Raw genomic sequence first — 13,854 nt, forward strand, 5'->3', positions numbered from 1 at the left:
ACTCTGACGCGTCCCCCGCGTCTCCCTCTGGGGAAACACACACACACACACACACACATTGCACAGTCACTCACATATGCATATTGAAAAAATGAGTGTTGTCTGTCTCGCTGCCTGTGTTTATCACGCTGTGGCGGAAAAGGGAGCTCTAACTGATTAAAGCTGCACCTGAGAGACTTTCTCCGCTTCCATTATGGTTCACGTTAATGATGCAGGGAGCCGGGTATCACATGCATCACCGACTTTACTGTATGTTTTCTGCGCGCTTGTTTTTTAAAGTTATGTAACAATTATGTAAAAGATAAAGTGAAAAAAAGCCTGGCTTTTCCTCTTTTTGTTTAGGGGATGAAAAATAATTTGATTAAAAGGTCTCGTTTTTCTTCTGGAAAAAATAAAGCTGATTTCTCAACCGTGTACGCGCCACTTGCAAGGCTCTTAGGGCATTTTCTCAGGATATGGATGTTAAAAGTCCCTGGATAAGAGGATTTGCATCGAGTTGGATATATATATATTGTGAGAACACATTAGACCATTGCCTATTTGGCAATAATCAATAGAAAAATGGTTGTAGCAACAACAAATTCATGCCGAATGAATGAAAAACGTACACCACTTGAGGAAAAAGGTCCACGGCTTTGAGCATGTGTACACACACACAGATGGTAAGGAGCCTAGAGTTTTAATATCCTGTTTGGGTGCACGTTGCTTTCTTTGTGTTTCGCGTGCAGGCTTGAACCATTTAAAGAGGAAATGCTCGTCTGATAACCTGTAAAATCCACCTCTGGATAAAAATCCACCCTAAGCAATTCATCCCACTCTCGGAGCCAATTTATTAAAATCCATACTGAACTGATTGACCTGACGGCCTGTATACCAACAGAGGCCGAACCAATACAAGAGATTTCTCTTTGTTCCTGTTTATTCATTCATGAACAGCACACAAAACAAGGACACCACTCTGCAAGATTTTGTCCTTGTTTGTGCCTTTTCATGATGATAAATAGACCAAGGGAAATCCCATTCCTCTGTTATTCCGGGGGTGCAGATGGGGACTTGTTCTTGTAATGATAGCTAGAGCCTGGCCTTGACTGCTGTGTTTGAGTGCTGTCAGAGAGATATGGCTGTTACTTTATGCAAGGAGGGGAAAAAAAAAAAACCTGGGCACCTCGAGGAGCAGAGAGGTTGCAGTGGCAGGGTCTGCTCCCACTGGAGTCAAGAAGCTGTAAAATCCCTGTTGCTTAGAGCCACCACAGAGCATTTCATCCGGTCAGTGTGAGCACAGGTAGGTAGAACACTGGAATATTATTGACTTACCCACCCTGCAGTGTGTGTGTGTTTGTGTAACAGTGTGAGGGAGTTATTTCCAGGGGTGCATTGGATTATCTTCTGCGAGTTTGTGCTTATGTGTGAGAGGGACGCCGGCGTGTAAACCAGTGTGTGTGCTGCACGGTGTCAAGTGGTATTGACAAATTATTTTTATAGTTGTTTTTTTCCCCTGTGAGTGCCAGTGTGGTGACGATCAGCTGCCACAGCCGAGAATACAAAGTAGATTCACTCAGTATACTCGAGTATATCCATGCTGTGCTACTCTACCTGTAAAATTATTCGATTTGCTCCTTTTACTTATTGTTATTTAGCCAAAGCAGCGTGGAATGTAATTCTATACAAGCGCTGTCCTGCATTTCCATTTTTTTTACCTGTACTCTGAGGGAATATTGTATTTATAACTTTGCTACATTTATATGACGATCCTAGTTATTTTCCAGGTTACGATGTTATAATATGAACCCCATATATCAGTTTTTATTATACAATAAGATACATTTATAGTCAAACTGCTCAACATTATTTAAGTAGTTCAATAAGCTCCCATTGACCAGCTGCAATATTAAAATGCTGCATAGATGATATAATGTATGATAATATAACCCTGACTTTAAACAACGAGTCTTTTTTTACTTGTATCAGTAAGTAATATTTGCTGCTTTTACTGCAGTAAAAGTCTTTTATAGAACGTGGCATTGCTATTTTTACTCTAGGTTTTCCATACACCACTGCCTTTTGTAAATACCCCTTATTATAATCCATTTCAGCCTTGTTGCAGATGTCTCTAAAGATAATCTGCAAACCTTTATAGTTTTTACTTTTATTGTACAATTTACTGTTAATGCTGCTGTTCGATTGTATCTCTGCTGACATTATTTGATCATTTATTGTCAAACAAAACCCCTAAAGAGACTTAAACCAACACATGAGTTTAACTTGCAAAAAGTGCGCTCCTCAAGCTGCAATCTCTGAACCGATTGGCTCGATGATGATTTACCCTAGGGGCAATGGCCAATGTTTCTGGGCTAAGACTTCCTCTGAAGTCTGATTATGTATATATCTCCATATGAATGCAGAAACTTTAAAATAAATGACGATAAAAAAGCCAAATGTGCAGACGATCCAGGATTGTATTTCCGCCAACGCGTTCTGCCTCTTTTGCCCTCCACGCGGACCTGCTGCAACCAAAAGCCACTCAGGTTGTGTGGTCAACACCACAAACAGAAACCAGCAAACACTTCCAGTGCCAGAATTTCGTCCCTTGCCATCCACATTCATATGCAGATATCTGTTTATAGGGATTACTCAAGCTGTCACCGAGGTGTAAGGTGTGGCTGTTTTGTGTGTTTTTTAATTGGCTTTGGACAGTAGTGGAGTTCTTTTCCATGGGGGGATGAGATATATCAGGCCGTGGCCATGAAGACAGTATGCACTGGTAGAATAAATTAAAAACAACTGTTATAGTTTGGTATCGATCGGAATTCTTCCACCACTGCTTTTTTTTGAGTGACAGCTCACATGACTTCTCCCTGCCGGCAAATCTGTAGCCAGATCATGTCTAATGAATAATGTGCATTAATTATATGATCCTAATGAGAAAAAAAAGGTGGCTGCTTAAGACGTCTCCGGATTAAATAAAACCTGCATGGCTTCAGAGAGTTTCAGAGGAGAAAGCATCATTGCTTAAGCTTTTGGGAAACTGCTGTTGTACTTGTGTTGTCTGTCTGTGTGTGGTGGAGGCTTGTACCATCACGATGGGAAAGTCCTCCTGTCCGGCTTTGAAATCAGCTCTGTTGCCCAGGCCGGCCACGCGAGACAGAGCAGACCAAGTAGCGGAGCTCTTGTCAAAACCCAAACCTGGAGAATAAGAGGAGGAATGTGTTAGACTTTTTTTTTCATGGGTTCATGCGATGTATTTATACTCGACTCTGGGTTCACACGGCAGCGCTGGATATTGTAGCTAAATAACAGAGGTCAGTTTAGTAGTTGAGCAATCGCTATTTCAGTTCAGAAAAATTCATTTTTAAACGAGAACTTTTAAAATATAACAAAAAAGCCGTTTTCAAAATATCAAAAAATTTCATCCCTTCCCACCTAATCAAACTGAAAATGACCCCTCGCTCTGCTGCCGGGCGCTTACATTCATTTTTCATCTTAGCCCAGACTCTCTAGGGCGCTCACTGTCACTGCTATTGAGAAAACAGTATCTGATGGTGTCACGCAACATACAGTGCACGCTGGCAAACTGGCTGGAGTTGTTGAACTTGACAAAGCGAAGTGCAAAAAGGCTAAAAAAAAAAAAAAAAAAAACCTGAACAGCTGCAAAAAAAAATAAAAATAAAAAAACAGTGTGCACTCCTGAAAAATGTATGCAGTGTTATTTCCTTCAGCACTTTCACTGTTTCAGCAGTACAGTCTTTGTCTGCACTGCTGGCTATTCATTGTGTGATTGCACAATCGTCTGACTCAATACTCATTGGTATGCAGAAGAACACCTGTTTTTTCTTGCAAACCTTTTGGTTATTGCTAAAAGCTTCTTTGAAATTTGGCTCGATTTGACGCTGTTTTGGTCGAGACAGGATCCGATTGGTTCCGCAGCGGCAGCCTTTGCCGAGGAAGTCTGGGAAAAAAAGATGTGTTTGTTGCTGAGGGTGTGTGCGCCCCCACTGCATACCGCTGCTCAATTAATCCAAGCAGTAGTGCGAACAGCATGTTGGTTGGCGCGTGAACATTGGACAGATGAATTTCAGCAGGTGGTCACACTCCCTTTTGCATTCCCACACACTCTCCATCTCCTCCCTTTTTTTTATCTCTCAGAGTCTCATCTTCCTCTCTCTTTTTCCTCCTCCCTCCTTTCTTTTTTCCCCTATCTCTCTCTCTCTCTACCGGTCTGGTCCCGCATGGTATCAGCCTCGTGGATCTGTTGTCGAACCACATGTGGGCCACGGTCATGCGGTTCTGGGTCAGCGTGCCCGTCTTGTCAGAACAGATGGTGGAGGTGGAGCCGAGAGTCTCTACGGCCTCCAGGTTCTTTACCAGACAGTTCTTCTGGCCATTCGCTTGGCAGTGAGAGTCAGACACACCTGAGGACGGCGGGAGGTGAGAGGGGAGGAAGAGAGGAGGGAAGAGGATAAGGGAGGATGGATGATTGTTAGTCGACGATAGGAGAGGCATGTGTACGCACCGGTGCGTTCAAGTGTTTGTGCAAGTGAAACCATGCGTGGTCCAGGTGCCTTACAGCATGGAGTGTGTTTGCGTGTGCGTGTGTATTTGGTTGGCTGGTTAACAGCAGGTGCACGGGGACATAAAAAATGCGGACGATAGACAGATTCCATATGTTGTAAGAGACACGTCGATGCACTTACTTCAAGCTGCCGCATTACTCAAACGGCGACAAACGCAGGAATTAATACGCACACCACACACAAATATTTACACACACAACTCGTGGTGTGTTTTAAGCAAAAGCAACTAAGAAAGCAGTCCTGGAAGTTAATTTATTTTCGGGACCAGTGGAAATGTCGACTGATGGCATTTCAAATGCCAGCTGGCATGCACCTCAGCTCGCACTTTGTTTATCGTTGCAGAAAAAAAAAAAAACTTAGACGCACTTCAACATTGATTGGGTACTTCAACAGTCAGTAATAAATCACCTGCTTCCCTGCATTCTGTAGTATCATTAGAGCTAACATTCACTGAGGGTAAATCAGAGTTAGGGGAAGCACAGGTGTAACTAATAACATCGATGGTGGCTGCATTCCATTTAGGTGTGCCAGGAAGCCGTGACGACGAGCCAGCAGGCACATATCGGACTGTAGGACTGGCACGCTTAAAGCTGCACTAATCAATATTTTTATGTTAACAATGCATCAAATAATGCATGTATGAGTAGGTAACCAGCTGCTCAAGACGACAAAGCCATGAAACACTAACACATTTCCCACTTAGTTCCCAGCGCCTTTCAGCCTCTTTTAGCTTGTTTTTTGATTTGCAGGGCCGTAACCCATTAACTTCGTTTCCGGCAGCTTCAGGCAAGCTCATTAATGTACAGTAGCTACCTGCAAACAAACAGCAGACAGGCAAAGTTAGTGACTAACTGCTGAAGAAAGAGATTAGATTAGATACTTCTCTCAGAGGTGGAGGAGACCAAAACAGCGACTAAACAGAGAGTGCGATTTCTTCTATTTATTTCTTATTTCTGAGTAACTTCTTATCCACCTTGTGTATACGAGCCGCCGTGACGAGTACATTTCCCACTGTGGGATCATTAAAGTCTATTTATCTTTTATTAGATGTATATAGTTGAGTGGCCAGACACACAACTCAAAATGAATGCTAATGTCTGCTGGATGCCACTTTATCAGGTAATAACAACAATCAGGTAATAATATGTCAGATTTATTTACAGCTTGCTTTTGTGCCTGCAAATGGCAAAAAAAATAAAAATATGAATTACTGCAGATTTAAGTGGCCTCCAACCAGCCAATTATCTTACTCACCTTGTGACCACTGAATCTATACTATTATATATCAATCTACAATCCACCTGTCAATCATCTCCATCTTCCAGAACTCTTAAGGCTTAGTTTAGTTTATTTTGAAATATCTCATTTATAAATCAAATGAATTAAAGTGAACGTTGCAGTGGAAATCGTTTTAACCTTTTTGTTTTGTTTGGTTACAGCAGCCAATTATGACCTTTCCCCGTGGTTCTATCCCAGGAGCATATCATGACCTGTCCTGCACAAGGAAACCTTTTTTTTTTTTTTTAATTCAAACTGGAGTGCACATTGTTTTTGCAGCAGAAACAAGATGAAGCCGTGCGGAAAAAATCTCATTAAAAAGCATTTAAACTGATGTGCTCCTTCAAAAAAAACAAAAACATTTTTGGGTGAATTATATATAATGAAATCTCTCATAAGAAAAAAAAAACAATAACACTCACCACCAATCAACATAGAGATCGAGCATTTCATCCACATCATCACAGGCGTGGCCGTCTTCCTGGGCGTGAGCTTCTTCATCCTGTCACTCATCCTGGGCTACACCTGGCTGGAGGCCGTCATCTTCCTCATTGGCATCATTGTGGCGAACGTGCCCGAGGGACTGCTCGCTACTGTCACTGTGAGTGTTATTGTTTTTTTTCTTATGAGAGAGTTTCATTATATATAATTCACCCAAAAATGTTTTTTGTTTTTTTTGAAGGAGCACATCAGTTTAAATGCTTTTTAATGAGATTTTTCCAGCACGGCTTCATCTTGTTTCTGCTGCAAAAACAATGTGCACTCCAGTTTGAATTAAAAAAAAAAAAAAGGTTTCCTTGTGGCGAGGACAGGTCATGATATGCTCCTGGGGATAGAACCACGGGGAAAGGTCATAAATTGGCTGCTGTACACAAACAAACAAAAAAGGTTAAAACGATTTCCGACTGCAACGTTCACTTTAATTCATTTGATTTATAAATGAGATATTTCAGAATAAACTAAACTAAGCCTTAAGAGTTACTGGAAGATGGAGATGATTGACAGGTGGACTGTAGTATGATTGATATATAATAGTATAGATTCAGTGGTCACAGATGTGAGTAAGATAATTGGCTGGTTGGAGGCCACTTAAATCTGCAGTAATTCATATTTATTTATTTTTTTGCCATTTGCAGGCACAAAAGCAAGCTGTAAATAAATCTGACATATTATTACCCGATTGTTGTTATTACCTGATAAAGTGGCATCCAGCAGACATTAGCATTCATTTTGAGTTGTGTGTCTGGCCACTCAACTATTATACATCTAATATAAGATAAAATAGACTTTAATGATCCCACAGTGTGGAAATGTACTCGTCACGGCGGCTCGTATACACAAGGTGGATAAGAAATTACTCAGAAATAAGAAATAAATAGAAGAGAAGTCATATTCACTCTCTGTTTAGCTCTGTTTTGGTCTCCTCCAACTCCTGAGAAGAAGTATCTCAATCTTCAGCAGTTAGTCACTAACTGTGCCTGTCTGCTGTTTGTTTGCAGGTAGCTTACTGTACATTAATGAGCTTGCCTGAAGCTGCCGGAAACGAAGTTAATGAGTTCACGGCCCTGCAAATCAAAATAACAAGCTAAAAGAGGCTGAAAGGCGCTGGGAACTAAGTGGGAAATGTGTTAGTGTTTCATGGCTTTGTCGTCTTGAGCAGCTGTTACCTCATTACATGCAGTAATTTGATGCATTGTTAACATAAAAATATTGATTAGTGCAGCTTTTAAGCGTGCCAGTCCTACAGTCCTGATATTGTGCCTGCTGGCTCGTCGTCACGGCTTCACTGGCACACCTAAATGGAATGCAGCCACCATCGATGTTATTAGTTACACCTGTGCTTCCCCTAACTCTGATTTACCCTCAGTGAATGTTAGCTCTAATGATACTACAGAATGCAGGAAAGCAGGTGATTTATTACTGACTGTTGAAGTACCTCAAATGTTGAAGTGCGTCTAAGTTTTTTTTTTTTTTTTTTTCTGCAACGATAAACAAAGTGCGAGCTGAGGTGCATGCCAGCTGGCATTTGAAATGCCATCAGTCGACATTTCACTGGTCCCGAAAAATAAATTAACTTCCAGTGACTGCTTTCTTTAGTTGCTTTTGCTTAAAACACACCACGAGTTGTGTGTGTAAATATTTGTGTGTGTGTGTGCGTATTAATTCCTGCGTTTGTCGCCGTTTTGAGTAATGCGGTCAGCTTGAAGTAATGTGCATCGACGTGTCTCTTACAACATATGGAATCTGTCTATTCGTCGCATTTTTATGTCCCCATGCACCTGCTGTTAACCAGCCAACCAAATACACACGCACACGCAAACACACTCCTGTGCTGTAAGGCACCTGGACCACGCATGGTTTCACTTGCACAAACACTTGAACGCACCGGTGCGTACACATGCTCTCTCCTATCGTCGACTAACAATCATCCATCCTCCCTTATCCTCTTCCCCTCCCTCTCTTCCTCCCCTCTCACCTCCCGCCGTCCTCCCAGGTGTGTCTGACTCTCACTGCCAAGCGAATGGCCAAGAAGAACTGTCTGGTAAAGAACCTGGAGGCCGTAGAGACTCTCGGCTCCACCTCCACCATCTGTTCTGACAAGACGGGCACGCTGACCCAGAACCGCATGACCGTGGCCCACATGTGGTTCGACAACCAGATCCACGAGGCTGATACCACTGAGGACCAGACCGGTAAGAGAGAGAGAGAGGGAGATAGGGGAAAAAAGAAAGGGAGGAGGAGGAAAAAGAGAGATGGAGACTCTGAGAGATAAAAAAAAGGGAGGAGATGGAGAGTGTGTGGGAATGCAGAAAGGGAGTGTGACCACCTGCTGAAATTCATCTGTCCAATGTTCACGCCGCCAACCAACATTGCTGTTCGCACTACTGCTTGGATTAATTGAGCAGCGGTATGCAGTGGGCGGCACAACCCTCAGCAACAAACACATCTTTTTTTTCCCAGACTTCCTCGGCAAAGGCTGCCGCTGCGGAACCAATCGGATTCCTGTCTCCGACCAAAACAGCGTCAAAATCGAGCCAAATTTCAAAGAAGCTTTTAGCAATAACCAAAAGGTTTGCAAGAAAAAAACAGGTGTTCTTCTGCATACCAATGAGTATTGAGTCAGACGATTGTGCAATCACACAATGAATAGCCAGCAGTGCAGACAAAGACTGTACTGCTGAAACAGTGAAAGTGCTGAAGGAAATAACACTGCATACATTTTTCAGGAGTGCACACTGTTTTTTATTTTATTTTTTTTTTTGCAGCTGTTGCAGGTTTTTTTTTTTTTTTTTTAGCCTTTTTGCACTTCGCTTTGTCAAGTTCAACAACTCCAGCCACAGTTTGCCAGCGTGCACTGTATGTTGCGTGACACCATCAGATACTGTTTTCTCAATAGCAGTGACAGTGAGCGCCCTAGAGAGTCTGGGCTAAGATGAAAAATGAATGTAAGCGCCCGGCAGCAGAGCGAGGGGTCATTTTCAGTTTGATTAGGTAGGAAGGGATGAAATTTTTGATATTTTGAAAACGGCTTTTTGTTATTATTTTTTGAAACGTTCTCGTTAAAAATGAATTTTTCTGAAAATAGCGATTGCTCAACTTAACTGACCTCTGTTATTTAGCTACAATATCCAGCGCTGCCGTGTGAACCCAGAGTCGAGTATAAATACTGCATGAACCCGAACCCAAAATAAAAAAGTCTAACACATCTCCTCCTCTTATTCTCTCAGGTTTGGGTTTTGACAAGAGCTCCGCTACTTGGTCTGCTCTGTCTCGCGTGGCCGGCCTGTGCAACAGAGCTGATTTCAAAGCCGGACAGGAGGACTTTCCCATCGTGATGGTACAACCCTCCACCACACACAGACAGACACAACAGTTACAACAGCAGTTTCCCAAAAGCTTAAGCAATGATGCTTCTGAACTCTGAAACTCTCTGAAGCCATGCAGGTTTTATTTAATCCGGAGACGTCTTAAGCAGGCCACCTTTTTTTTTTCTCCATTAGGATCATATAATTAATGCACATTATTCATTAGACATGATTCTGGCTACACGATTTGCCGGCAGGGAGAAGTCATGTGAGCTGTCACTCAAAAATAAGCAGTGGTGGAAGAATTCCGATCGATTACCAAACTATAACAGTTGTTTTTAATTTATTCTACCAGTGCATACTGTCTTCATGGCCACGGCCTGATATATCTCATCCCCCCATGGCACAGAACTCCACTACTGTCCAAAGCCAATTAAAAACACACAAAAGAGCCACACCTTCACACCTCGGTGACAGCTTGAGTAATCCCTATAAACAGATATCTGCATATGAATGTGGATGGCAAGGGACTGAAATTCTGGCTGGTTTCTGTTTGTGGTGTTGACCAGCTACACCTGAGTGGCTTTTGGTTGCAGCAGGTCCGCGTGGAGGGCAAAAGAGGCAGAACACGTTGGCTGAAATACAATCCTGGATTGTCTGACACCGATTTGGCTTTTTATTGTTATTTATTTTAAAGTTATCTGCATTCATATGGAGATATATCAACATATATCAGTACTGCAGAGGAAGTCTTAGCCCAGAAACATTGGCCATTGTCATCATCAGACGATAGCCAATCGGTTCAGAGATTGCAGCTTGAGGAGCGCATCTTTTTGCAAGTTAAACTCATTGTTGGTTTTAGTCTCTTTAGGGGTTTTGTTGACAATAAATGGATCAAATAATGTCAGCAAGATACAATCGAACAGCAGCATTAACAGTAAATTGTACAATAAAAGTAAAACTATGAAGGTTTTGCAGATTATCTTTTTTTCTAGAGACATCTGCAACCAGGCTGAAATGGATTATAATGAATGGTATTTACAAACAGGCAGTGGTGTACGGAAATACCTAGGAGTAAAAATAGCAATGCCACGTTCTATAAAGACTTTTACTGCAGTAAAAGCAGCAAAATGTACTTTTACTGATACAAGTAAAAAAAAGACTCAGTGTGTTACAGAGTCAGGGTTATATTATCATACATTATATCATCTATGCAGCATTTTAATATTGCAGCTGGTCAATGGGGAGCTTATCTGAACTACTTAAATAATGTTGAGCAGTTTGAACTATAATAATGTATCTTATTGTATAATAAAAACTGATAATATGGGGTTCATATTTAACATCTTAACCTGGAAAATAACTAGTAGTCGTCATATAAATGTAGCAAAGTTATAAATACAATATTTCCCTCAGAGTACAGGCATAAAAAAAATAGAAATGGAAATGCAGGACAGCGCTTGTATAGAAGTACATTCCACCACTGCTTTTGGCTAAATAACAATAAGTAAATAATATTTACAGCGTAGAGTAGCACAGCATGGATATACTCGAGTACACTGAGTGAATCTACTTTGTATTCTCGGCTGTGGCCAGCTGATCGTCACCCACATGGCACTCACAGGGGAAAAAAACAACCTATAAAAATAATTTGTCAATACCACTTGACACCGGTGCAGCACACACACTGGTTTACACGCCCGGCGTCCCTCTCACACATGAGCACAAACTCGCAGAAGATAATCCAATGCACCCCTGGAAATAACTCCCTCACACTGTTACACAAACACACACACACTGCAGGGTGGGTAAGTCAATAATATTCCAGTGTTCTACCTACCTGTGCTACACTGACCTGATGAAATGCTCTGTGTGGCTCTCAGCAACAGGGATTTTACAGCTTCTTGACTCCAGTGGGAGCAGACCCTGCCACTGCAACCTCTCTGCTCCTCGAGGTGCCCAGGTTTTTTTTTTTTTTTCCCTCCCTTGCATAAAGTAACAGCCATATCTCCTGACAGCACTCAAACACAGCAGTCAAGGCCCAGGCTCTACTATCATTACAAGAACAAGTCCCCATCTGCACCCCCGGAATAACAGAGGAATGGGATTTCCTTGGTCTATTTATTCATTCATGAAAAGGCACAAACAAGGACAAATCTTGCAGAGTGCGTGTCCTTGTTTTGTGGCTGTTCATGAATGAATAAACAGGAACAAAGAGAAATCTCTTGTATTGGTTCGGCCTCTGTTGGTATACAGGCCGTCAGGTCAATCAGTTCAGTATGGATTTTAATAAATTGGCTCCGAGAGTGGGATGAATTGCTTAGGGTGGATTTTTATCCAGAGGTGGATTTTACAGGTTATCAGACGAGCATTTCCTCTTTAAATGGTTCAAGCCTGCACGCGACAACACAAAGATAAAGCAACGTGCACCCAAACAGGATAATTAAACTCTGAGGCTCCTCACCATCTGTGTGTGTGTACACATGCTCAAAGCCGTGGACCTTTTTCCTCAAGTGTGTACGTTTTTCATTCATTCAGGCATGAATTGTTGGCTACAACCATTTTTCTATTGATTATTGCCAATAGGCAATGGTCTAATGTGTTCCTCTAACAATATATATATATCCAACTCGATGCAGAATCCTCTTATCCAGGGACTTTTACATCCATATCCTGAGAAAATGCCCCTAAGAAGCCTTGCAAGTGGCGCGTACACGGTTGAGAAATCAGCTTTATTTTTCCAGAAGAAAAACGAGACCTTTTAATCAAATTATTTTTCATCCCCTAAACAGAAAGAGGAAAAGCCAGGCTTTTTTTTTTTTTTGCACTTTCATTACTTTTACATTAAATTGTTACATAACTTTAAAAAACAAGCGCGTCCAGAAAACATACAGTAAAGTCGGTGATGCATGTGATACCCGGCTCCCTGCATCATTAACGTGAACCATAATGGAAGCGGAGAAAGTCCTCTCAGGTGCAGCTTTAATCAGTTAGAGCTCCCTTTTCCGCCACAGCGTGATAAACACAGGCAGCGAGACAGACAACACTCATTTTTCAATATGCATATGTGAGTGACTGTGCTAATGTGTGTGTGTGTGTGTGTGTGTGTGTGTGTGTGTGTGTTTCCCCAGAGGGAGACAGCGGGGGACGCGTCAGAGTCAGCTCTGTTGAAATGCATCGAGCTGTGCTGTGGGAGTGTTCGTGACATGAGAGACAGAAACCACAAAGTGGCAGAGATCCCCTTCAACTCCACCAACAAGTACCAGGTACTGGATTAATGTTGCATCATGGCCTTGTGCTGGAAGCGCTGCTGATGCAAGCGTACAGTAAAATCCCAAGCTTAACTCTTTTAAGTTTTTAATCGTTTCTTTGAAATGTTTACATTTTAATGCATTTGTGATTCATTATGAGTGCTCCATGAACTGACGCATATGCAATGTTTTGGAAAACGTATTTCTGACGTGCTTTGTGTGACTCATACATATTCATTTTTAACCTTTTTTTTTGTACGACGACGACCCTGCTTTACATTCACACTGTTGCACGCATTCATACTCGGAGGCTGCCTCACAAACGCAGGTCACAGACACGGCACGGTTAGCCTGCAGAGAAGCTGTTGCAGTGTTGTGATGATATTTATGATGGAGGGGGATAAATGTGGATTACAAAAGCGGTTTGTTTTGGCCGCCGTTGCTTTTTCTATGGACAGAAATCCCTTTTGTTTGAACTGGCTTTGGCGAGAAGCTCAGCAATGTTTGGGTGGGTTTAATGCTACGGATGTAAATAGTTTTACAGACATTAAATGAAAATTGGCAAATCGTAACAGTAACTTCCATTGGAGACAGACAGAATTTGCAGCAGCCGTCTGCTGAATAAATAACAGCAGCAACAAAAATGATTTCCATTGTGATGCTACAATCTTATGCCGTTTCACTGTAAACAGTTACGACTGCAAAGTCTTGCATTAAGCCACATGAGTCGACAACAGCATCGGTAAATATTCAAAGTTAATACCGAGCTATGAAAAAGTCATCTCATCAAGCTTTTACCACCTTGCTCAAGGGCACTGCAGCAATTAAGGCAAGCAGAGGAACGTTTCTGCTTTCCACACCTAGTCCTTTCCCATCCTGTCTGGAGATTTGAACCAGCGTATGAATAACACAACAGTGATGTTGAAGCAAACAAAGGACTTCCTGCAT

At 41.9% G+C, this 13,854-nt stretch overlaps 1 protein-coding gene across 2 annotated transcripts in view; it reads left to right on the plus strand.

Moving 5' to 3' along the window:
* The window catches only part of atp1a2a (ATPase Na+/K+ transporting subunit alpha 2a), a 40,914-nt gene that overhangs the window by 10,227 nt on the left and 16,833 nt on the right, over positions 1 to 13,854 (plus strand). Inside the window, exons 9-12 of one of the 2 annotated variants that reach the window (XM_027288516.1) lie at positions 7,353 to 7,358; positions 8,344 to 8,542; positions 9,578 to 9,687; positions 12,787 to 12,921. In XM_027288516.1, coding sequence (XP_027144317.1) covers positions 7,353 to 7,358; positions 8,344 to 8,542; positions 9,578 to 9,687; positions 12,787 to 12,921 — 450 coding nt within the window. Of the gene's footprint in view, positions 1 to 6,282; positions 6,451 to 7,352; positions 7,359 to 8,343; positions 8,543 to 9,577; positions 9,688 to 12,786; positions 12,922 to 13,854 lie in introns of both variants that reach the window. The other variant, XM_027288510.1, reaches the window with a different exon arrangement.

The sequence above is a fragment of the Larimichthys crocea genome, chromosome II (assembly GCF_000972845.2).
Source record: "Larimichthys crocea isolate SSNF chromosome II, L_crocea_2.0, whole genome shotgun sequence".
NCBI classification, from domain to species: domain Eukaryota; kingdom Metazoa; phylum Chordata; class Actinopteri; family Sciaenidae; genus Larimichthys; species Larimichthys crocea.